This window comes from Vanacampus margaritifer, chromosome 2 (assembly GCF_051991255.1).
Source record: "Vanacampus margaritifer isolate UIUO_Vmar chromosome 2, RoL_Vmar_1.0, whole genome shotgun sequence".
NCBI lineage: Eukaryota > Metazoa > Chordata > Actinopteri > Syngnathiformes > Syngnathidae > Vanacampus > Vanacampus margaritifer.
In genome coordinates this window covers 706,954-730,886 of record NC_135433.1, presented here as the reverse complement: position 1 = coordinate 730,886, position 23,933 = coordinate 706,954, and the positions used below count along the sequence as shown (strand labels likewise).

Below are 23,933 nucleotides of genomic sequence, written 5' to 3'. Positions count from 1 at the left end.
ATACGAAAATGTATGGAAGTGGGACCGATCGTGGCTCAGTTTGACGACCAAACCCAGACAACAGGTGAGCCATGACTGGTCGTTACCTACTTCCTCAGCACAGGTGATGTCATCTTCAGTTGACAGCAAGTGGAAAAACTATTCCTTTAATGTGATGGGATCGAGTAATAAGGAACTAAAAATACAGTGAAGCGCAACAAACTCGCATTTGGCACCTGTGGATTCACCAATTCGCAAGGTTGGGGTCCATTTTTTTGTAATTTTTATTTCTTTCCTGGGGAGGAGCGGTAGCAAAGCAAAGCTCTCGATTTACCGGTCGATCTACGTTCCTACCCTGACCTACGGTCACGACCCACAGCTCGTGACCGTAAGAACAAGATCCCAGATACGAGCGGCCGAAATGAGTTTCCTCCGCAGGGTATCCGGGCTCTCCCTTAGAGAGAGGGTGAGAAGCTCGGTCATCCGGGAGGGACTGCCGTGTTGATTCGCTACTCCACCGCGTTGAGAGGAACTAGTTGAGGTGGCTCGGGCATCTGGTTCGGATGCCTCCTGGACGCCTCCCTGGAGGGGTGTTCCGGGCATGTCCCAGCGGCGGGAGGCCCAGGGACCACCCAGGACACGCTGGAGAGAATATGTCTCTCGGCTGGCCTGGGAACGCCTCGGGATCTCGTCGGAGGAGCTGGTTGAAGTGGCTGGGGAGAGGGAAGTCTGGGCTTCCCTGCTAAAGCTGCTGCCCCCGCGACCCAACCCCGGATAAGCGCTAGATGATGGATGGATGGATGGAAAATTAAAAAAAATATTATATTATTATGTTTACAATCATGGTATTAATGATAAAATAAATAAATAATTAATTAATTAATCTGTTACTGGTGTGTAACCGGGTTAGTGCGTCCCAACACATACCTGCTTTCGTGTGTGTTTTTTTTTTGTGTGCTTCGCCGTTGCCCACCATGTTGGGAAAACAAACAAAATGTCTGCTGACCAGGAAGCATCCAAGAGTGCAAAGCGGGCGAGGCGCCGGACAGCGAACACGCCACACCTCCCAACCTGTGGCTCGGTACGCAGGATCAAGTGGAGATCAAGGCCTAGTCTAGCAGGGCTGGGCAAAGTGCACATTTCATTCAGACGTTTTTAAAAAATAGATATATTTATATGGCTTCATTCGGATAATCACTGGGTTTTGTTTACTTGCATTTGGAGTTCTTTTGTACGGTGGCCCTGAAGTGCAAAACGCAAAAACTAAAAACTCACATGACTGCAAATCAAAAAACACAAGCCAAATAAAATAAACACACAAAAACAAAACACCACAGCACACAAATGAAAAGGTAATCATGAAACACAAACACAAAAAAAGGTCATTGCAAACACAAAAAACACAAAATACAAAACAAAACAACAAAAAGTCATCACAATTACAAATCAAAAAACACAACAACATATGAAACGAAAAACGAAAAAGTAATTGCAAATACAAATAAAAAAAACACAAACAAAAAACATTATAGAAAAATGAAAATGCAATTCAAACACAAATCAAAAAACACAAACAGGGCTTGTCAGGGCAGGAGGAACCATACTCACGACTGATTGGACAAGAGGTGCAGCTTGATAGGATGTTTCGCACCCGGCGTTTGGCGCGTGCTCGATAGCACTTCCTTTTACGCCAGCTAAATATGTGCTTGTTCCTTTTGTGTTTGCGGTAAACTTTTTGTTGTATGGTTCCGGTTTTTGTGTTTGTGTTTTTTGATTTGTGTGTGCATAGCATTTTTATTTTTCTATATTGTTTTTTGTTTGTTGTTGTTTTTTAAATTTGGTTTAGTTTTTTTGATTTTCAGTCGTATCGGTTTTTGCGTTTTGCACTTCAGGGCCACCGTACTTTTGTGATTGAGGGCCGTATAAATCAATTTGACTTAACGAATGAAATTAGTACAAGTAAACAATATTGTTAAAATTTTACATATGCGTTTGTTTTTCTGTTTATCAAATTTAAAATAAATACTTTGAAACCTTCATTTATATTTGACAATTTAAATAAAACAAAATTCATTTCATTTTATTCAATAAAAATTAAGTACAAAATAAACCATTTTACAAAAAAAAAGTTACATTTTATTAAACGACTGCATTCAATGGTTTTCAATTTTTTTTTTTTTACATAAAACAGAAAATAAACTTAAATGTTTGTAAAATGTAAATTTTGTTGCATAGGTTTCCCACACCATGTTAATACTTGGGCGGGACACCCAAGTAAACTGGCCACCACCCACGTAGATTTCAAGAAAATTAAATACAAATATATATATTTTTTTTTTTAAAAAAACACACACAAAACGTGTCACGACCAGATATATATAGCACATGTAACATTAGTTTGCCGTCACTCATTTGTGGATCATGAGGTTCGAGCACCACCCAAGTGGATTACAAATTGTGGGAAACACTGAGAATATATTTTAATAAAACAAACTATTTTACATTCTAAAAATGAGCATTAATTACTTTGGTCCTGAAATAAAGCATTTTACATCGAATGCAAATAAAATAAACTCATTTAAATGTGCTTTTAAAATGATGAAATAACATTTGAAATATTTTATTATTTAAACAATTCTGCCAAAATATTAGAAAAATAAGAAAAAGTCCATGTTAATTTGAATTGGTTGATTACAATTCAAGCACTTTTTTACAATTCCAATAATTAATTATTCATTGTAACTATTTATTGTCCAGTGTTCCCTCGCTATAACGCGGTTCCCTTTTCGTGGCCTTTTTTTTGTGCACTTTTGCATGCATTTATTTTTTTTTTTTTACAGTAATGTACCTATTTTATAAAAAAAAATTAAGAAGGTTTGAACATTGAGAATGTTTAAACGAAAGAAATGTGAGAAAATGTAAATACAGTAATGAGAAAAGTGTATAAACTGGGTGGTTTTAGAGCCTTAAAACATTTATAATAAATGTAAAACATAAAGCTAACTACTTTGCGGATTTTATTATTTATTTTTTGGAAGCTAACCCCGGCGAAAAACGAGGGAACACTGTATTTATTTATTTTTTACCTTTCCTACATTATGAGCTGGGCCTATTTTGAAAAAAAAAAATGCATTGTGGCCCCAGAGCGTACAAGATTGCCCAGCCCTGACGTAGCATGTGCTAGCATGTACTAGCGTGTACCAGGGTTATTATAGTTTGGCAATTTTCATTTTAGTTAGTTTTTATTTGGTTTTGAGTTTTGTTTTTTCATTCAAGTTAGTTTTAATTAGTTTTCAGGGTGGTTCTGTTAGTTTTTCTTATTTTTAGTTATTTCAAAAATGCTTAGTTTTTGTTTGGTTTTAGTTCGTTTCAGTATTAGTTTTCGTTTTGTTTTGTTTTGAATGTGTATTACTTGTGCGCAAAGGTGTCAAATCCAGGTCCAGAAAGTCAAAACGCGGCAACAGTTTGGCTTTAGCCATTGATGCTAGCTAGCTCCCTAGCAGGTAAACAAGCACCATGGAAGCTAGCCAGGAAACTAGCTAGCTGACTAGCTAGCTAGCACCTGGGGCTAAAGCCAAACTGTGACAGGGGTTTTACTTTCTGGATCTGGATCTGCCCCCTCTGCTTCTGCGCAATATTTAATGACGGTAAAATGAGAAATGTAACAAATTTCTTAGCTAGCGTTGCATTTTGTTGTCGCCTTGGAGCGACGTCATCTGCAGGTGCTTTTCTATTGGCTGCTGCTAGATGATGTCACTTCTGTGTGACACTTTCAATGAAATTAAAAGTTAAGTTAAAGTAAAATAAATAGACTTCAAATCACATTTGCAATAATCCCCGAAGGTGCATTAAATTAATTGCCAAAGACTAAAACGAGGGACATTTTTATTATAAATATAGTTGGTTTCAGTTAGCTTTGTAAACATAAAATGTAGTTTTAGTTAGTTTTTTTTTTTTTAAATTTATTCATTGCCATAAATTCATAAAAAAAGAATTAATGACTTCATTAGTTAACGCACAATTAATCACAAATTGTATATCTGTTCTAAATGTTCAATACAACAAATTCTAGGTTTTCATACTCTTGTTAACAAAAGTGGGAAAAAATGTTCAACTAATAGAAATAGTTCAAATCAATTTTTGACATTTATAGCTGTCATTGGCATTGAATGAATTAAAAATCATTTTCGTTTTGAATTTTCTTTTGTTAACAAAGTTGTTTTTAAAATGTTAGTTTGAGTATGTTTGTTAGTTTCCGTCAACTCAAATAACCCTGGCGTGTACTAGCGTAGCTCCAAGGCGCGCGGCCGCAGCCGGAGTTTGTTTGTCGGCGACTTGGACATTGCCGCCCGCGGAAGCGCCTCAAACCTCTGACTCGCCAACGTTTAGGTCCGACGGTGCTGGAGGTGTTCAACACGCTGCTGAAGCACCTCCGCATGAGCGTGGACCTGGAGCTGGGCGAGAGCTCCCGCAGGAACTCGGCCAGCAGCGCCTCGTCGGGCCGCGGCAAGGAAAGCGACGAGCGCATCGTTCAGAACGCCATCATTCAGACCATCGGTACGCATTTGGACGTCTTCGCGTCCACGCGCGCGCCGAGGTGACGTGCTTTTCTTGCGCCCCGGCAGGATTCTTTGGCGGCAACCTTCCCGACTACCAGAGGGCCGAGGTGATGATGTTCGTCATGGGCAAGGTGCCCGTCTACGGGACGCCGTGCCACACGCTGGACACCGTCAAGATCGGGTGAGTCGCAAGCAAGTCAAGCCTACGCGAGGCCGCTCGTGATACGCCACCTATTTACTGTACATGCAGGTCGAATCGACTGTACTACCTACCTGCCCACTTCCCTACCTGTCTGATCTACATAATTCAACAACCTATCTAGTCTTCCTTCCCACTTGCTCACCTATGTAGATGTTCTTATTTCTGGCGCCCCCTACCTACCAACCGACCCTAACTACTGTTTCTAACCAAGTGTAAAATCCTGTGTATAATACGCACCCATGTTTATTATACGCATTACGCCCCTAAAAAAAAAAAAAAATCACCCTTCACTCTCTGGCAGCCATTTTCACTGAAGCAACCCCCTTCGCTCCCAGCTGTTTTACTGGATTTTGACAGATTTTTCAAGGCCCACAGAATATTGTGTTTTATTGCTAGATGACGTCGCTCCGAGGACACAACCAAATGCAACGTTAGCTAAGAAATGAGTTATTTTTCTCATTTTAACATGGTGTTTATTAAATATTGCGCACAAGCAGAGGTGGCAAATCCAGGTCCAGAAAATAGAAACCCTGTTACAGTTTGGCTTTAACCCCTGGTGCTAATTAGCTAGCTAGCTAGCTCCCTGGCTAGCTCCCATGGTGCTTGTTTACCGACTAGGGAGCTAGCTAGAATCAATGGCTAAAGTCAAACTGTGGCAGGGTTTTTACTTTCTGGACCTGGATTTGCCACCTCTGATTGTCGTGCTGTTGTAACCGCCGTGACTACTTCCATAAATACCGGCACGAGGACTAGCTAGCTCGCTAGATTCAGGGGCTAAAGCCAAATTATGGCAGTGTTTTACTTTCGGGTGCTACCTAGCTAGCTCCTATGGTGCTCGTTTACCTGCTAGCTAGCTAGCTAGCTTGCTAGCATCAATGACTAAAGCCAAACTGTGGCAGGGTTTTTACTTTCTGGACCTGGCTTTGCCACCTCTGCGCACAAGTAATACACATTAAAAAAAAAAACAATACTGAAGTTAGCTAAAATGAAGCATTTTTAAAATACCTAAAACTAATAAAAACTAACAGAACCACTAAATTTAAAAAACGAAATAAAAACGAACTGGAATGAAAATTCCCAAACTATAATAACCCCGAGTGTGCGTGCAGAAGGGCGTGTACAGAGTCTTTTTTTGTCTATTAAACAGCTCTCGCCCTCTCGCTTGCTGCAGGCTAGCTGGCAACTAGCGGCTAACACTGGAGCCTGTTGTGAATGCCGGCAACAGGCGCTGCATAATACGTCAGCATTTTTTTAGCAATCTGGATTGAACTTGATTTCAGGACGACGCGGTGTTGTTGACAAACGTTTGTAAGACACCGCGACCACGGTGGCTGATGAGATGAGTCGAGTTGGCAGTCACGCCGCCACACGCTGCCAGGAACAACTTCTAAATAAAAGCGCCTAAGGCATGAATGTTAGCATATTCCTGCATTTGGAAAGATTTTGTTTTGAATTTTTGCTGACGGTCTCTTACTTTCCAACAATTTTGGGAAACGAGGTACTTAATTACATACATTTGTAAAATGATCCAATTCAATATTATGTTGGGTCACGTAAACACTGCCTGTTATTCTGACTTGCCCTTATGGACGTCCTGCTGCATCCTGGCCAAAAGGAGGGAAGCTAATCCAGCAACCGTGCTCACAGCAAATCCTCCCTTCACAACAAGATTAGACCCCCGCCCATCCCCTCGCGACACCCCCGTCACACACAAACACTGACGTTTGTCTGTTGACACAACAAATGCTGACGTTGTTGTTTTTGTTTTTTCCTCTCACCTTCCGGGACCTGCGGGGCTGTTGGCTCCAGGCATCAGGGGACCAAGAGGATCCAGACCATGTTGCTCAGCTCCCTCATCATGGTCAGTCATCACAACATAGACTTACTCTATCAATTGGCACCTAATCCCGACATTGGGTTCCTCTCCCAAGTGAAGGTCTAGTCCCCGAGAGGTGGTTTTTTTTTTTGGGTTGTTTTCCTGAGCGAAGGTACAAGTCCCAAGAGACTGGGCAAGAGAATGTGAATGGTCCCATTATGTTCTTGTTCCGAGAAAACGGTCTTGTCACAAGGAAAGCTTTTAGTCCCAAGCGAAGCTTTTATTCCGTAGGGAACATCGTATCCAGAGAGGGTTTTCTAGTCTTGGGAAGAGGGTGTGTTTGTACCATCTCTCTAATGGAATGGACTTGTCCAAAGGGAAGGTTTTGGTCCTGAGAGAATGTACTAGTCCCAAGACAATGGTCTGGTCTCAGGAAAAGGTTTTAATGCCAAGAGAATGGCCCATACCCAAACGGTTTTATTCCCAAGAAAATGTTTTAGTTCCAAGTAAAAAGGTCCTTGTCTAAAGTCAAGGTTTTGGCCCTAATAGAATCTCCTATTCCCAAGGAAATTGTCTTGTTCCAGATGAATGGTCCGGTTTTTGCTCCCAAGGTCTAATCCTAAGAAAGTGCAGATTTAGAGGCAAAAGAAGTTTGTAGTTCAATGTAGAGGGTTGTAGTCCCATGAGAAGGTGCCAGTCCCAAGGGAATGGTCTAGTCCAGAGGTGCCCAAGTTTGGTCTTCAAGAGCTTCTATTCAGCTTGTTTTCCACGTCTCCCTCCTCCTGCGCAGCTGAATCCAATCATCATCTTATCAGCAAGCTTCGCAGAAGCCTGATAACGATCCCGATCATCAATCAGGTGTGTTGGTGGAGAGAAACATGAAAAGCAGGCTAGATAGAGGCTCTCGAGGACCGGACTTGGGCACCCATGGCCTAGTCTCATTAGAAGTCGTCGTTCCTAAAAGAAAAGAATAGTCTTGAGAGAAGTATCTATTCATGTAGACTACAAACTATACTCAAGGTTTTACTCCATAGAGAAAGTCGTAGTCCAAGGAAGGGGTTGTGGTTCCAAGGGAAGGTACAAGTCCAAAGTGATGGTTCTCGTGCCAAGCAAAGGTTTTATGCCCGAGAGAAGGTTGTAGTCAAGGAAAAGAGGTTATAGTCTCTGAGAGAAGGTTCTAGTCCCAAAACAATGGTCAAGTCCCAAGACAATGGTCTCGTCGTATGTGAAGGTTCTAGTCCCAAGAAAGGTTTTATTTGTATATAAAGAGCAGTTTCTAGTCCCGAGAGAAGATACTTGTCATTCGTAAAGGTTCTGGTCCGCGTCCGGTTTGAGTGCTGTCACTCCCTGGTTGCTGCTTCCAGGTGACGTCGGGATTCAAGTCCAAGTCGATGTCAGGCGCTCTGCCGTCCCCCTTCCTGGACCCACTCTTCTCCATCTCACTGATGGAGGACAACGAGCTGCGCCAGCTGGTGCTCGAGATCCTGCACAACATCATCGACCGGCACGACAACCGCGCCAAACTCCGAGGCATCAGGTGCCGCCGACGCGTCGTGTTGGGATTGGCTGCTGCATTCTGGCGGAAACGGCCTTGTCTGACTTCCGTGTGGCGGCGTTACGACAAATCCAAGCTAACCTGAACCCAAACGAGATCAAGTAGCCTCCTGGATGCAGTCGGGTGTGACCTGCCTGGATGCAACAGCCAATCATAATTCCAGGAGGGGCGTGTCCTGCCTACAACTCCGCTGGGATTCATAATAACGTGCCACGGACACTCCAATTCAATCAATGCTGATTTTTAGATGCTAGATACTAAATACTACAGATTTTTCAGTGCTCCAGGCTAAATGCTTGATGCTAAATAATACTACATGCTAATGCAAATTTCTTATTAAATGCTTGGTACTAAATAATGATCGATGGTAATTGCTTAATGTTCAGTGCTAAGTATTGCTAAATAGCAAATAGTAAACAATGCTATAGATTAATCGCTAAATTCTGGATGCTAAACTCTTAATCACAAAATGTTGGATGCTAAATAAAGCTAAATGAAATATTTTAATGCTACGTGTTAAAATGGTGAAGGCTTGATACGTAATTGTACACATTTGTAAGTGCTAAATGCTAAGTGCTGGATGCTAAATAATGCTAGATTCTAATTGCTCATTTCTGGATGCAAACTATTGAATGCTTGGTGATAAATAATGTTCCGTCGTAATTCCTAAATGTTCACTGCTAAGCATTGCTACATGCTAGATAGTAAACAATGCTACAGATTCATCGCGAAATGATGGCTGCTAAAGTCTTAATACTAATTGTTATCTTGGATGCTAAATAATGCTAACTGAAAGATGTTGAATAATGCTACATGCTAAATGTCCAACGCTTGATACGTACTAGAACTCATTTCTAAGCGCTTCAATTCTGGATGCTAAATAATGCTAAATGTTATTTGCTAATTTCTTGTTACAAGCTTTTAAACACCTGTTGCTAAATACTCGTAGTAGTAATTGCTTACTGTTCAGTGCTAAGTAGCTATTGCTAAATGCTAGATGGTAATCAATGCTACAGGTTAATCACAAAATGCTGGCAGCTGACCTCTTAATGCTAATTGCTAAATGTTAGATGCTAAGTAAAGTTGTGTGCTGTTAAATATTGCTACATTGTAATTGCTCGATAATAATTGCTAAATAATGTTGTGTACTAAATTCTCATTTCTAGTTGCAAATGCTAATGTCTAAGTTTGTGTGTGCTGAAGGATCATCCCCAACGTTGCGGCTCTCAAGATCAAACGGGAGAAGATTTCCAAGCAGGACGTGGCCTTCATGAAGAAGGTTGGTCAAAGTCATTGCTGGACGTTTGGATTAGTTTGGATGCGGTCGCCACCGAAACCAGTAAGCCTCCCCGTGTGTTGCGTGTCAGCACGGCCAGCAGCTGTACCGCCACATCTACCTGGGCTGCAAGGAGGACGACAACGTGCACAAGAACTTCGAGCTGCTCTTCACCACGCTCGCCGTCATCACCATCGAGCTGGCCAACGAGGACGTCGTCGTCGAGCTCGTGCGCCTCGCCGTGGCGCTGCAGGTCCGACTGACTGTACTGGCTTTCAAGTTGGGCGGGGTTGAAAAAGAAATCCATATTTCGAATCGATATTTCTTTTCATAGCTCAGTATCGATTCGAAAAACCACGAATCGATACTTTTAATACGGCCCTCAATATAAATTCATGTGCCTGCTCGCGTCACGCAGAAATTGATTTGACAAAGAAGCCCAGTGTTTTGCTACTTTATTTACTTAGTGCTGGGGTTGTCATCTATTTCAATTATTATTTATTGTTTTGATCAGTTCATGTCCAATAAAACATACATGATTAATATAACTGCATTGGATTCAATTTTAAATGTAAATATTCAATTTTTTTCAATTTCAAATTAGTTATTTTTTATTATTACTTGGTATTATTTTTATTTAATTTTTATTTTATTATATTTATATTTGATTAATTATGTATTATTTTCATATTTTTTTCAATTTATTATTATTTATTGTTTTGAAAAGGTCATGTTCAATCAGCATTGGATTCAATTTTAAATGTAAATATAGATATTTTTTTCATAATAATGCACCAAGTAAGAGCAAGAAGTTTCTATTTACAGCATTGGTATTCCTGAGAATGTCTTTCATATAAAATCAGAATTGGTACGGCATGAAATCCTTAACGGAATCAAAAATCAACACGTATCAAATTGAATCGGGGCCTTCTGAATCGAATCGACTCGATTTTGGAAATCTGAATCGGTGCCCGGGTTTTGAAACTAGGTTCAAGTTCCAAACTAGGGTTGGGGAAGTCAACCTTAAACATTTCTTGACAATGATATGTTAAATGTGACCTCACTCATCTAAACATGACATTCTGATAAATATTACATTTGTGGAATATGAGTTACGCAGCAAAATGCAGCCATTTTGATCCAACTCAGGGGGCGGCCATTTTGTCACTTGCTGTCGTCTGAAGACGGCGTGACAGTTGCCAAGTCATCCGCCTATCACAGCTCACCTGTTTTCTCAAGCTGAGCTGTAATTGGTTGTTACAAGAGACCTGAGCAACTGTGATGCCATGGCAAAATGGCCGCCTTCTGATATTGATCAAATCAGCTCGATTTGCTGCGCTCCTCGTATTCCACTAAGGCAATATTGACCAAAGAAACTCATTACGTCTTTTCTTATAGAAATGAGTTTCTTTGGAAGTTATAATTATTATTTATGGGGAAAGAAAACAGTTATATTTCATCCTTGTTTTGTGGAATAACTTGAATGTTTATTTGTTTTTGACACAATTGTGAAACGATGCTCCTTTTTTTTATTTATTTTTGTTGTCATTTTAAATGTTCGAAATATGTAAATAAATAAAAAAATAATACCATATTTAGACTAGTGGGGCTACATAGAACATATTATTGGGGGTTGACTTCCCCTTTAAGATAGGCTTTCAAACTATGGTTTAAAATAAGGTTTGTAGTTCCAAATTGGGGTTTCACGTTCAAGTTGGGATTTCAAGCAAGAATTAGGGTTTCAAAACCGGGTCGGGTTGGAACAAGGGCTACGGTTCGAGCAAACGTGACGGTTGCAACTAGCAAGTTGGGGTTTCAAATTACACGTAGGGTTTGAAATGTGGCTTTCAATTGAGCTTTTCAAGCCACATTTAATGATGCAAGTCATGCTTAGTTTCAAATTGGAGGCAGAAATTCAGGTTGCGGTTTCAAGTGTCTCTTCTGTGCACGTGTGCAGGACATGGCTTTGTCCAGCGAGGAGAATTTGTCCATGTGGCTGCGTTGTGGCGTGTTGGCCTTGGTGGCGGCGTACCTCAACTTCCTCAGCCAGATGATCGCCAACACCGGCTTCTGCCAGCACGTCAGCAAGGTAAGCGCACCTGCACCACCCGTGCATGCCTCACAACTGTGTGGGACATATGCACTCGGGCCCGACCGATTCAGGATTGTCCTTCAAACATCCCCTTAAAACGTTATCATAGAAGAAAATCGAAAATTGCGACACTGTCAAAGTACCGTGAATGCACCATTTTGCCTGCGTAGCATTAGCAACTAGCAAGTGTGTCGCGTATGTTATTCTGGTTATTCTGTTGTCCCCGAGCGTCCTTTAAGCTGTTTAATGACATCCCAGTTGGAGTTAACTGTCAAACTAAACACACCACGATAAGAATTACATCCTCTGTAAATTGAAATACAAAAGGTGCTTCGTTTTTAAAACGTTGCGAAAAGCGAATTCGGGTCCCATTCAAACGCTAACACGAAGTTATCATCAACTTTGAGTGTTTTTCCTTTAAACAACGAATATTCACACACTTTGTGGGATCACATATCCACAGGTAAGATAACACTACAAAAAAGGCTCACATTTTTCCCAATGTGTGAAAAAATGTGTTCTTTTAGAATTCAATCAGAGTCCAGTCCTGTAACTTTCTTCTGTACTCACTTTAAGTGTGTCCGCCATGGATGCATGGCACCACACTGCCCCCAAGAGGCCAAAACGCACAGGAACAGTCAGTATTTGTTCTTACCGTTTTTTTTTCATTTGCTTTTATTTTAGTTTATTCTATTCTTATTTCACTTTCTTCTTGTTTTATTTTGTCATTGTTATATTTAAAGTTGATATTTCAAGAAGACTTTCTTTTCTCAAAATTCAAGGATGCAAACAACAAGGACATGTTTTTAAATAATCGGCAGATTAATCGGTCATCTGTATTTTTTTTCTGCCAAAAATCGGCATTGGAATCGGCCTCAACAAATGCATATCGGTCGGGCCCTAATATGTACGTACGCCCAAACCTTTTTGCCGTACCATGACTACCCCCTCACTCGTCACTCAAAGTAAGAATTGAACGCAACTATGAAAAATATTTGATTTTGTTTCCTTCATCTGGACATTTCATTCTTGGACATTCTTTTTACCTCAAACATAAAAGTAAAAATGTTGCATGGAAAAGAAGTAAGTAAATAAAATGAAAAACAAATACTTATCAGAATAAAGATAAACCTGCCTTAACTCTTTTCAAAGTGACCACAAATAAACCGGAGCTAGTATTGAATCCCTATTAAACAAGCATTTCAACTTTAATGATCACAAATAAATATTACAACAATTGTTGTCGAGAGGATTGGAAAGCAAATAACACGTCATTGTTGTGCAAAGTCACCATTTGAAGTCGGTGGGACTGCACAATGCAGCCTTCCACCTTTTAGCAAGCGTTATCATTGGAAAAAGAAAATATGATTTGAAAAGTGAAAGTAACGCATTTCTTACCTAGCGTTGCATTTTGGCGGAGTTAAATAACAAAGCAGGCGAGCCGTTGGAGCAGCAAAACGATGGCCTCGGAGCGACGACATCTGAAGGTGCTTTCCTATTGGCTGCTGCTCGATGACATCACTTCTGTGTCACACACTCCAAAACGTCTTTATTCCAATTAATATCGAAATAAATATTCTTCAAATCACATTTAAAATCATCCCCAAAGGCTCATGTATTGAATGAATGGCTAAAACCAAGCACATTTTCGCTATAATTATAATTAGTTTGCTAGTTTTGTAAACATAAAATGTAGCTTCAGTTACTTTTCCATTTTTTAAAAAGCATTTTTGTTTTTATTTCATTTCATGAACAAAATTGTTTTTTGAATTTTTCTTTTTGTTTTTGTTTTTGTTAACTAAAATAACCTTGCCAGTCACTAGCAAGATGGTGTCCATATGTCATGTGACCAGCAGATGACCAATCACAAACACGGTAGTATGCTGTGATTGGTCAACTGCTGGTCACATGACATATGGATGCCATCTTGTTACCCTGCTTAAACCAAGTTGGCCAAACTCTTATCAACGACTCCGGCTCGACTAAGCCATGTCTGCCATCTAGTGGTGGATGGTGATATTAAAACAACACTGGCAAATTAGCATATTCTGTGATTTTTTTCTTCTTCACATTTTCCTCCCATATTTCCAGAAAAACGAAATTATTTAATCTTTATGAATGTGTATTGAAGAATTGTTTGCCTTTGAAGATTTTTTTCCCCATTTTTTATTTTTTTTTTATTAATGAAGGAGCCTTCAATGAACCACATAAGGATTTTTTTCCCGGTGAGCTTTCTTCCCAGCTGTGTCTTGTGGACTTTCAGGTGATCGAGCTGCGGAACATGGACGCCCCTTACCTTCTCCCCGAGCACGTCTTCCGCGACAAGTGCTCGTACGTCAGCCTTCCTCTCGCGCTTCTTCTCCGTCGCCGCCATCGCGCGCTGACCACGTGGTTCTTTCTCAATGCGCAGGCTTCCCGAAAGCCTGGACAGGGACGACGGGGCGCTCTTCTTCCAGAGCGCCGACATGGCCGACAGTCTGGCGGGAGCCGGATACAACGCCGACAGACTCAATGTTCCCTACGTGCCGCAGGTCACAGGTCAGCCACGCGCGCCCACAAACATTCTCTTTTCCCTTTTCCTCTCTTCTCCTTCCAGTCGCAGTGAGATTTCAAAGTGTCTGTCCTGACGACAGCCTGACCACGTCCTGACCACGTCCTGACCACGTCCTGACCACGTCCTGACCACGTCCTGACCACGTCCTGACCACGTCCTGACCACGTCCTGACGTTTAGCATTTGCTCGTATTTTCCAACTGGTGAATTGGCCCAATCAAAGTGAAAGTTCTATCGAAGAATGCGACCAGGTTCTACTTGTAAACATCAACAATGTCTGCTACAACTTGCGGACAAGTTGTCGGTCGTCTGGAGGTCCGAGAAGGTTGAGAAGTGTCATGTGACTTTAATCTTTCCCTTTTCTGTCAGTGCTTTACACTGTGGGGAAAATCCTGCACAGGTGCAAACAGACATCCAGAGGTAACCATAGCAACTGTAGTAACCGTAGCAACAGACCACCCACATGACCTTTAGACCAGGGGTTCTCAAAATGTTGGGGTCCAGGATGAAAATCTTCCAAGAACCACCTTATAATCCTCATTTCGAATGAACAACAAGACCACGTGGGGACGGTCCAATGGAATCCATTTGTGAAAAAATATCACTGATTCTATTTGGACATTCGAGGTTTCCACCAGACAGAGGAGATGATACAAGATAACTTTTTTGTTTGTTTGTTTTTGTCAAGCCTACATTATTTTGCTCAACTTTGCCTTTGCAAACACTTGAAATCAAATATAATGTCTTTCAATTATCTACAAAAACAGGAAAATGTCATTTGGAATCAATTTAATTTCAATGTAACGCCAAACGTATCATATTCAATACAAGACATTTTGAGCCCTCTTTGAACACCGGTGAGGGAAGAGAGGAGGGAGCACCGGGGGACAGGCAGCACCCCAGAACCCCAGGCCCGGCAGGGAAAGGTCCCGGTCGTCGCTTGACACTTCTAAATGTATGCTGTACGTTTTAAAGCTTTGAGACCGGATGTATTAATCAAAAGTCATATGTGGAAGTTGATTTTCATTTTTTTTTTATTAGTTCTAGGGCTGCCACAAACGACTATTTTGCTAGTTGACTAATCAACAACAATAGTCGCCATTGTCAACATCGTCGTGACTCGTCGACTAATCTTGGCAGCCCTAATTACATTTATTAGATGTTATTATTATATATATATAATTATTATATAAACATATATTTCATGGTTCAGGCTTTATAGAGTTAAAAGCCTGCAGGAACCATGAAATATATGAGAGAAAATTGGCATTCTTTGTAAATAAAGTATTTATTAGTCCTTTTGAACAAATATATATTTTATTTTTTTAAATCAACTTCCACATATGACCTTTGATTTGTATTATATTTGGTACATCCGGTCACAGTGCTTTAAATTCGCACATTTATAACGGTCAAAAATAATAAACAGACATTTCAAACATATTAGTGTTTCCAAAAATCAGAACGAACATTCCTAACTATTAATAAATATAAATGTCTCTCCTTTCTCAATTGGGGCCATCTTGCAAGGTCGCTAGAAAAGCCATCAGCTGGGTGATACTGCCCTCTAATGGATTATCTGTGCAATTCATGTATCAGATTATAAACTGCAGGCTTTTAATGGGGGGAAAAAATACAATGCTCATGAAATAGAGGGCTCAAAATGTCTTGTATTTAATTTGATACATTTGGCGTTATAGGGTTAAAGAAATCATTTTGGCAACATTTTACAAACATCGCAAATAGCAAATGTTGAAATGACTCCAATTTCTGCTTTTAATGCAAAGTCAAGACATTGGCATTTTAATGACTCGAATGCCTTCATTTAACGCAATTGGGATCTAAGAAAATACGAAAATGAACCATATTGTGAAATATGTCTGCTGAGCCCGAAGCAACGGCTGGCAGACCCCCGGGGACCCCAGTTTGAGAACCGCCGCTTTCAAGTGTTGTTTAGTCGCTTCCAATGCTAACGTGGCACGGCTTGTGACCGCCTGCGGCTCACCTGGACTCACGGGCTGAATATTTGATTTCCTGTTTGGGTCATGAAAGTCCTTTAGTTTGTTGCAGTTTGTGCTAGCGTCATAGCTAAAGGTAGCACCAAGCGGGTGACTTGGCCAACAGCAAGTGCTTGTGTACTTGTGTGCCCCCCCCCCCATCCCCACTCCCACCCCTCGTAAAAATACGAATAACTGATGGTCATTATAATTGCTTTTTTCCTGCAAAAATATGAATTGGCGCTCATACTGTAATTGCCATGAAATTATATATTTTTTTAAGTCATAAAAAATCAGCAAATTGACGCTCATAAATTCTCCCCCAAAAAACATGAATTGGTGCTCATTAAAATTTTCATTAAAAATGTGGGTTGATTTTCCCCTAGAAAAAGGCAAATACTGTACGCAAATGCATGAAAGAAAAAAAGAGCTAGCAAAATGATCTTACCTTACTTAAAATTAGATGACCTAAAAAAAATTAAATGCAGAAACAAAATTCCCTTGTACATTTTTTTAAATTATGGATGCTCTTTATAATTACCACGGGGAGGAGGGTCTTTTTTTCCCCCTAGAAAAAAAAAACCCACAATAATTGCTGATCACATTTGCCTGCACCACATTTTTTTATGTGCTTTATTTTCTCCTGGTACCAAAAAAAATGCTTTGAAACTTTTTTTTTCCCCAACAAATTTTGTTCAACTTTCATCGACCTCTGCAGAAAAAAAAAAAAAAACGTCTTTTTTTTTCTCTTATGTCAACACGATCATGAATAACTGAACGTCTTCCAGCAGTTGAACCTAAGCATCAAAGTGTTTGACTCAACTGCTCCCTCAGTTGACAGGCGAAGCAAGTCCACCTTGGCTTGCTGATGTCCTCCCAGGTCCAAAAATGTCCGATATGTCAAGCAAACTGCTTTTGAGTCACATCTAAATTGGCCCTCTGCTGGGCTCCAGTCACGCCGCATAGAGTGTAGAATAAATCAGACAATATCAATAATAAATAAATAATACAAAAGATTTTAGCCGTTAGCGCTTGCAGTCCTGATGCGGTGCTAACCGTGTGGCGTCCCGCAGATGAAGAGCGCCTGACCAGGAGGAAGAGCTTTGTGGACACCATCTCGCTGCAGGTGGACATCCTGGCCAGCAGCCTGCCGGAAAAGGTCGGACACGCGCGTTTGGGTGCTAACAGCTAGCCTCGAGTTTCTTTGTTTTTTCTCTCTCACGCTCACGTCCACACACAAACGGGGTCTTCCCAGGCGGGAAGTGAGCCCACGGTGCCACCCAGAGCCCAGCTAGCCTCAACTTGAGGGAGGACCAAAACTGCCAAAAAATACATAAATAAAAGTGTCAGGTTCAGTCAACCTAGAAGATTTAACAAACAACAGACAAGGAAGGAATACAAGAGACTTTGATTCTTTTTGCTCGTGAGGAGAACAGAGATGTGCACAGATTACAATCTCCTACCGCTTTTAAGCACATTCTGCCCAGCCCTCTCTTTTTTCCCCTTTTTCAGGGCATTCCCTACTTACACAACCGTTGCTGCGCTAAAGGGCAGGGGTGACACAGCAGCAACATTAAAACCACGCATATGAGTCATTGTGCAGATAATAATGAAGACGTGTTTTTCTTTGACATTGAAAGTTTCAACAGTCAAAGTTCAACAGTTCAACCGCAAAATGTTCCAGCATAGTTCTTGTTTTTGAAGCTGCAAGAGCATGAGTCATGCTTTGCAATAATATAAGAGTAAATATGGGATAACTGGGCCTGGAGGCTTTACTTCAATTCAGCATAAATATTTACATATAACTAGGGCTGAACGATTAATTGCATTTGCTATTAAACCGCGCTTTGACAATTCGATTTTTTTTCCATAATCATTCAGGCCTACATATAACTGTAATTAACAAAAATAATTCACAAGATACTCTAATAAAGCGATGCCTATATACTTTTCATTTTCATACCTTTTTATAGCATCAGATTTAGTGTGTTTTCCTCGTGTCAACTGTTTGTTACATTCTTACCATTGTTGCGCCGTATTGTCTATTACCAATACATTTACTGTTTTCTGTGTTGCTAAAAAATTTACTGATGTAATGCAAGTAAGAATTGCAGCAAAACTCGTGTGTGAATATTTTTGTATTTCTGTATATTGTGTCAATGATCATTTTTTAATTAGTTTTGAAACAAAAAGTTTCAAGTTAGTTTTTGACGGAAAAGGGGAATGTTTTTATGTTTTACAATGAATGTGTAAAAAGGGGCGAGATTTAATAAGTTTCTTAACTTTATTAATATTGTACAATAAAACGTGAATGTGTTTGTCTGTTTAGTCACAGCTGACTGAGGAGATCACCTTTGAGACCCTGAAGAAAGCCATTGGTAAGATTCTAACAGATTTTCTTTCTTGACCCTACACAGCCTGAACCATGAAATATATGAGAGAAAATTCTCATTCTTTGTAAATAGAATATTTATTGCTTCTTTTGAACTAATTAAAAAAAAAGAAAATCAACTTCCATATAATTGATACATTGGTCTCAACGCTTTAAAATGTACAGCATACATTTAGAACTGACCTTTCCCTGCCGGGCCTGGGGTTCTGGGGTGCTCCCTCCTCTCTACCGTCCCCAGTGTTCCACCCTTGCAAAGTTGCTGAAAAAGTTATCAGCTGGGTGATACTGCCCTCTAATGGAATATCTGTGCAATGCATGTGTCAGATCATATATATCAGGGTTTTAATGTGGGGGGGAAAAAAATTATACTCATGAAATAGGGCTCAAAATGTCTTGTATTTATTAATATGATACGTTTGACGTTAGAGGGTAGAATTTTTTTTAAATTATAATAGTCTGTAAACGCCTGACTATCCTTGTATGTGTGTGTGCCGGTCAGACACGAGCGTCCTGGAGGATCAAGAACGCGAGCGTCGACGTCAGGTGATGGAGAAATTCCAGAAAGCTCCGTTTGAGGAAATCGCGGCGCACTGCGAGTCCAAGGTACTCACGAGGGAGGGAAACTTGTTTAATGGGAACATCCATGCTCACCTCACCTGTGCGTGTGTGTCCGTGCGCGTGTGTGTGTGTGTGTGTGTGTGTGTGTGTGTGTGTGTGTGTGTGTAGGCCAACATGCTACACGAGCGTCTGGCGCACATCTTCGAACTCACCATCAGGTGAGTATCCAGTGTAGGGCTGCACAATATATCCAAAATATATCCATGTTGCGATTTTGGCATATCGCAAAAACATGCAATAGGTTTCATATGGAATTTTATGCTTTTATCTGAATTTGACCAGTCAGCCACTAACTAAAATGCACTCTAAAAACAGTTGAGTCAAAAGTAACCCAATTATGGATCAAAAATGGACCGATCCACCATTTTTTATCTCTTTGACTGCCAAAAACGTTAAATAACGTTTAGTAAAATCCTATGGAGGAGTGCCAAAGACGTTAAAAGACGTTTTTTCAAAACAGAGGTGAAACTAACCATTTTCTATTGTTGATTACTGAAAAACGGAATAAGGTAGAAACAAACTTTTTTTTTCTGATGAAAGATGAGAGTCCAATCTTTCATTTGGTAGTATGTGTGTTTCCATAGTCCAAACACGTAATTTTCTGTGGACCTTGAAAGATCAGTCAAAAATGCTTAAATCGGCTGGCACTGGCGACGACCCGTTTCTGAAAACGTCTGGCAGTCAAAGAGTTAAGGGTCAATTTGACCCAACCCTCTGGGTTGTTTTATACAAGATGACGCAATTTTTGGGAAAAAAAGTAATTCTTTCATTATATAATAAACATGTCATTTCTTTCGGTACATTTGAAAAATTGCAATAATATCAATATCGCATGATTGTCCAATTTTGTGCAGCCCTAATCCAGTGACATCATCATCATCACTCCATACTAGTGTCGCGTTGAGCTAATGGCATGACATGCCCCTCCCCCCAGACCCCCCCCAAGTCCATCTGGCGTGGTGTTGGTGTCCTCGGGCCACGCCCAGCACCAGTCGGTGCCCATCTACGAGATGAAGTTTCCCGACCTGTGCGTCTACTGAGTGTGTGTCCAAACACAACACGCGTGTGTACTCGCAACATTCTCATCATCATCGCGCAACAAAAAGAGCCACTAGGGGGCAGCAGCACAAGATTCAACAAACAAGTTAGTGCAATCAACGCTGACTTGAACACGTTGCTAGTTTGTCATGTCCGCCGATCACCAGCTTGTTGTTACAAATGCCTTCAAAAGACAAGAAAGCTCTCGCGCTGTTTGTTGCTTGGAAAGATGCTTGAAAGCTGAGCAAGTTGAACTTGCTGACACGACGACGACGACTTTTTGGATGGTCATGAAAGTAAGCTGACTTGGGGGCGACCGAACGGAAAACCGCTTGGGTTGTGCAATAGCACTATTTTCACACACGTTGATACCAGTAGGCGTAGTCAGCTCTTGAAAAGTCACCGATAGCACGAGTACGTTCGATACATCAAATTTCCCCCAAAAAACAATGAGATCATTTTAAAGAGCGACCAATCTGTTCCAAAATAGCAGTTGTCCTTCAAATTGTGTGAATGTCAATTTTCTCTTTTTCTCGTTTCTACTTCCTGATCGTAAAGCACCCACAAGAGTATCGGCCGCCGTCGCAAATGCCGATACCTTGAAATAAGGCCAGATATCGAGCGCTAAAAATCACTTGAAAACTTCACAAATCAAAGAAAGGAAGGAAGGAAGAAGTTTCAGGAACTTCAAAGAACCTTGAAACTTTCGAGGATTCAAAATAATTGATTAAACTATACTAAATGTCACCAGATCGTTTTTTGGATAAGCCAACAACAACAAAAGATAAGTAATACTTTCTCTTCATTTATTTTGTAAAAAAAAATACTAATTAAATTTAAAAAATATCCAATTCAAAATATCTAATATAGCCACAAAGGATTTAGAATCACAACTTTTAAGTTCAATATGAGGCAGCAACATTCTTATTTTTTAAAGGTTCATGTGTGAAATAAGAAGGTATTAATGGCTTAAAGTTGTGTTCCTAAAATCTAAACAGCTAAGTTTGACATTTTGAGTTGAATGTTTTTCTTTTTTAATGGGCAAAAAAGGTTTTTAAAAACGAAATGAAGACAAAATTCTATTTATCTTTTTTTTTTTTTTCTAAGTAATGAAAAGACCTCAACGTGCAATTGAAGGCACATTCCTTTCCTTTAAACACGGAGAGTGAATTCCAAAGTAGCCGTGGCCCAAAATATTGAAAAAGAATTCGAGTGCGCCAAAGTCAAACATCCGCCGTGTCCTACAATGACGGCGTCATCAATTAGCGCTTTCTTAGCATCCTCAATTAGCGATTGAACATGAGTTGGGGATAGCGTTATGTTGATGTTGGTCGCAACTACAATGTCAATCAAATAAATGTCTGTAAGGGAAGTCGTGCCGCCACGTGGGCCAACTTCAAAGTAAAAGCATACTAAGGCGATTTGCATCGTCGTCCATGTATTAGTGTAGTTGGTCAACTTTATTTTGAAGTTCGGATGTGACATTGAGTATGTTTCAGCTCCCCTGACATGTCATGTCAGGATGGTATCGAGTCGACTGTGAATGCGCACCCACTGCCCCCCCCCCCAGCCCCCCCCCACCCGAACTTTGCTTTGAACAGCTTAAAAAGACAAAAAAAGTGACAAAATTTCCAACCTTTTAAGTAAGAAGTTTCGTGGTTTTGGATGAACTTGCCAACATCTTGATCCAAGAGAACTTTGGAGAACTTTGAAAGAACTCAAGTCTGGTGAGCGCGCAAAGAAATGAAAGAACTTTGGAACCACGGAAGACTTTTCTTGGTTTGGACTCGTTGAAGGTTGTCAAGAAAAGTCGTCGAGTGATTTGGCAGACGTTTCTCCCGTCGTCGCGATCTCACAGACATCGGACGTCCGTCGTTTTGGTCGGGAAGTTTGAGGCTTGGAGGATTTGAAAGCCGCCGGCCCGGAAATGAATGTGAACGCGGCTCGGACGTGACATCACACGCACGATGCACATCAAAAGATGGATTTGAAAACGCACCAACATCCACGTCAGCTTTTTCTAAGCAACCTGTCGTCGTTTGTGAACGTGTCATTTTAGCACTAGATGGTCTATTTTTCTATCTGCTTGTTCTGACGTGATCGTATTGCGGAAGACAAGAAGTCTGTTGTCATGTCGTAACGTCGCTTCGGCCAATGAATATTTGAATGTATTTCCCGATTCATGTGTCGTGTTTAGTCGGCTAACAGCAAACACACGTAATGTGCGCGCTTGCGGATTTTGACATCTTGCGGCACCGCGACCTTCGTGAGTGGCTCAGTTGATGCCACTGATCTGTATATGGCTGGATGGCCGATGGCCCACACACGCCCGTGCAAGCTGTTGAAGCCACTGGGCGGCCATCTTGCTCCTCCCATCTCGCCAACAGTTCGTAAGCGCTTAGTATAGGCCAGCCAGGGGGCGGTTGGGGGCGGTTGCTGGTATGGGTCTGGCGGGGAGGTCACTACTTTTTTAACAAGTTGACTTTGACCCCATTTTTCTTTTATCACTCAGTTCCTTAGACCCCAATATTAGATTTGGCAGAGACATCTTTTGTTGAATTACAGTTATACTTCTTTCATTCAAAAAAAAATACAAGTTTCCTCTTGTAAACATCATTAAACGTATAATTAATACATGCCAGTTGTAAAATGTGTGAAGTCCTCTTGTTTATGTTTAACAAATTTAGAACATCATAAGTCAAGCTGTTTCCACCAAGGACTGCCTCAAATGTTCTCCAATTTGGATTCTGTCAACGTATAGGATCGTATGCCGAGAAACGTTTCTTGGGTGGAGCAATGTGGAGGTCTCGCGACTCGGCCCAAAAAGTCTTTGCCTATCGGCCATCCAGTCGTGTATTCGCATCAGTCAAGTCAGGGACGTGCGGTCAAGTCAGGGACGTGCGGTCAAGTCAGGGACGTGCGGTCTGGCGAGGCATCGGGCAACTGATGAGCCCATAAAATTATTTTCCATCCGACTTGTCTGCTCTGTGCTTTAATATTGATTTTCTTTTTCAATCAAGCCATCACAAGCCATCGCTTTTACTAAAACATGAAAAAGTATCAGGGTATAAAATGTGACTGTCCAAAGACATGGGCGTCATGTTTTTTGGGAATGTGTCAGGTTCAGTCAACCTATAATTAAAAAACGACAGACAAGGAAGGAAGACGAGAGACTTTGAAATTTTTTGCTGGTGAGGAGAACGGACAGAGATGTGCACAGATTACAATCTCCTGCCCGCTCTGAAGCACACTCTGCCAAGCCCTCTCTTTTTATTTCTTTAGGGCGGTCCCTAGTTACGCAGCCGTTGCTGTGCTAAAGTTTTTTTTTTGTTCAAATTTGTAAATGTGACTTTGTCGGCACCTCGCCAGCCACGAAGCTCGCCGCACGTCACTGATTGAAGCATCAACTCAAAAGTTGGCAACCTTTCGTCGCATTTTTCTTCTGATCAAGTTGGACACACAAAAAAGGAACACATCATATGCTATTTTCCCAAGTGTGTGCGTGTGCGGCTTAGGCGCTTGGTGAACTTTGCAAGTGCTTTGTTTGTTGTTAAATCATGACAAAGTGACGGTAATAAAGTTGACTTGACACTCAAGCTTGACCAAGCGCGTCTTCATTCGTCACACAAGCGGGACAACAATCGAGTCATTGTTGTCATTCAAGTGACAAGAAAACGCAAAATTAAAAAGTCGCAATGCTAATTGTTATCTTGGATGCTAAGTAATGCTAACTGAAAGATGTCGAATAATGCTACATGCTAAATGTTCAACGCTTGATACGTACTAGAAGTCATTTCTAAGCGCTTCAATTCCGGATGCTAAATATTGCTAGATGTTGTTTGCAAATGTTTGGTTA

The 23,933-nt window shown here is 40.8% G+C and overlaps 1 protein-coding gene across 5 annotated transcripts in view; it reads left to right on the top strand.

Moving 5' to 3' along the window:
• The window catches only part of efr3a (EFR3 homolog A (S. cerevisiae)), a 54,650-nt gene extending 30,977 nt beyond the window's left edge, over positions 1-23,673 (top strand). For 2 of the 5 annotated variants that reach the window (XM_077556831.1, XM_077556836.1), the window contains 16 exons: positions 989-1,060; positions 4,369-4,536; positions 4,605-4,719; positions 6,550-6,601; positions 7,921-8,093; positions 9,315-9,390; positions 9,479-9,640; positions 11,345-11,476; positions 13,743-13,810; positions 13,890-14,017; positions 14,402-14,452; positions 17,103-17,188; positions 18,359-18,407; positions 18,921-19,024; positions 19,148-19,197; positions 19,974-23,673. In XM_077556831.1, the coding sequence (XP_077412957.1) occupies positions 989-1,060; positions 4,369-4,536; positions 4,605-4,719; positions 6,550-6,601; positions 7,921-8,093; positions 9,315-9,390; positions 9,479-9,640; positions 11,345-11,476; positions 13,743-13,810; positions 13,890-14,017; positions 14,402-14,452; positions 17,103-17,188; positions 18,359-18,407; positions 18,921-19,024; positions 19,148-19,197; positions 19,974-20,079 (1,592 nt within the window). In that variant the 3' untranslated portion in view covers positions 20,080-23,673. The remainder of the gene's footprint in view (positions 1-988; positions 1,061-4,368; positions 4,537-4,604; positions 4,720-6,549; positions 6,602-7,920; positions 8,094-9,314; positions 9,391-9,478; positions 9,641-11,344; positions 11,477-13,742; positions 13,811-13,889; positions 14,018-14,401; positions 14,453-17,102; positions 17,189-18,358; positions 18,408-18,920; positions 19,025-19,147; positions 19,198-19,973) is intronic. The other 3 variants (XM_077556832.1, XM_077556834.1, XM_077556835.1) reach the window with 3 other exon arrangements.
• The last annotated feature ends 260 nt before the right edge of the window (positions 23,674-23,933 follow it).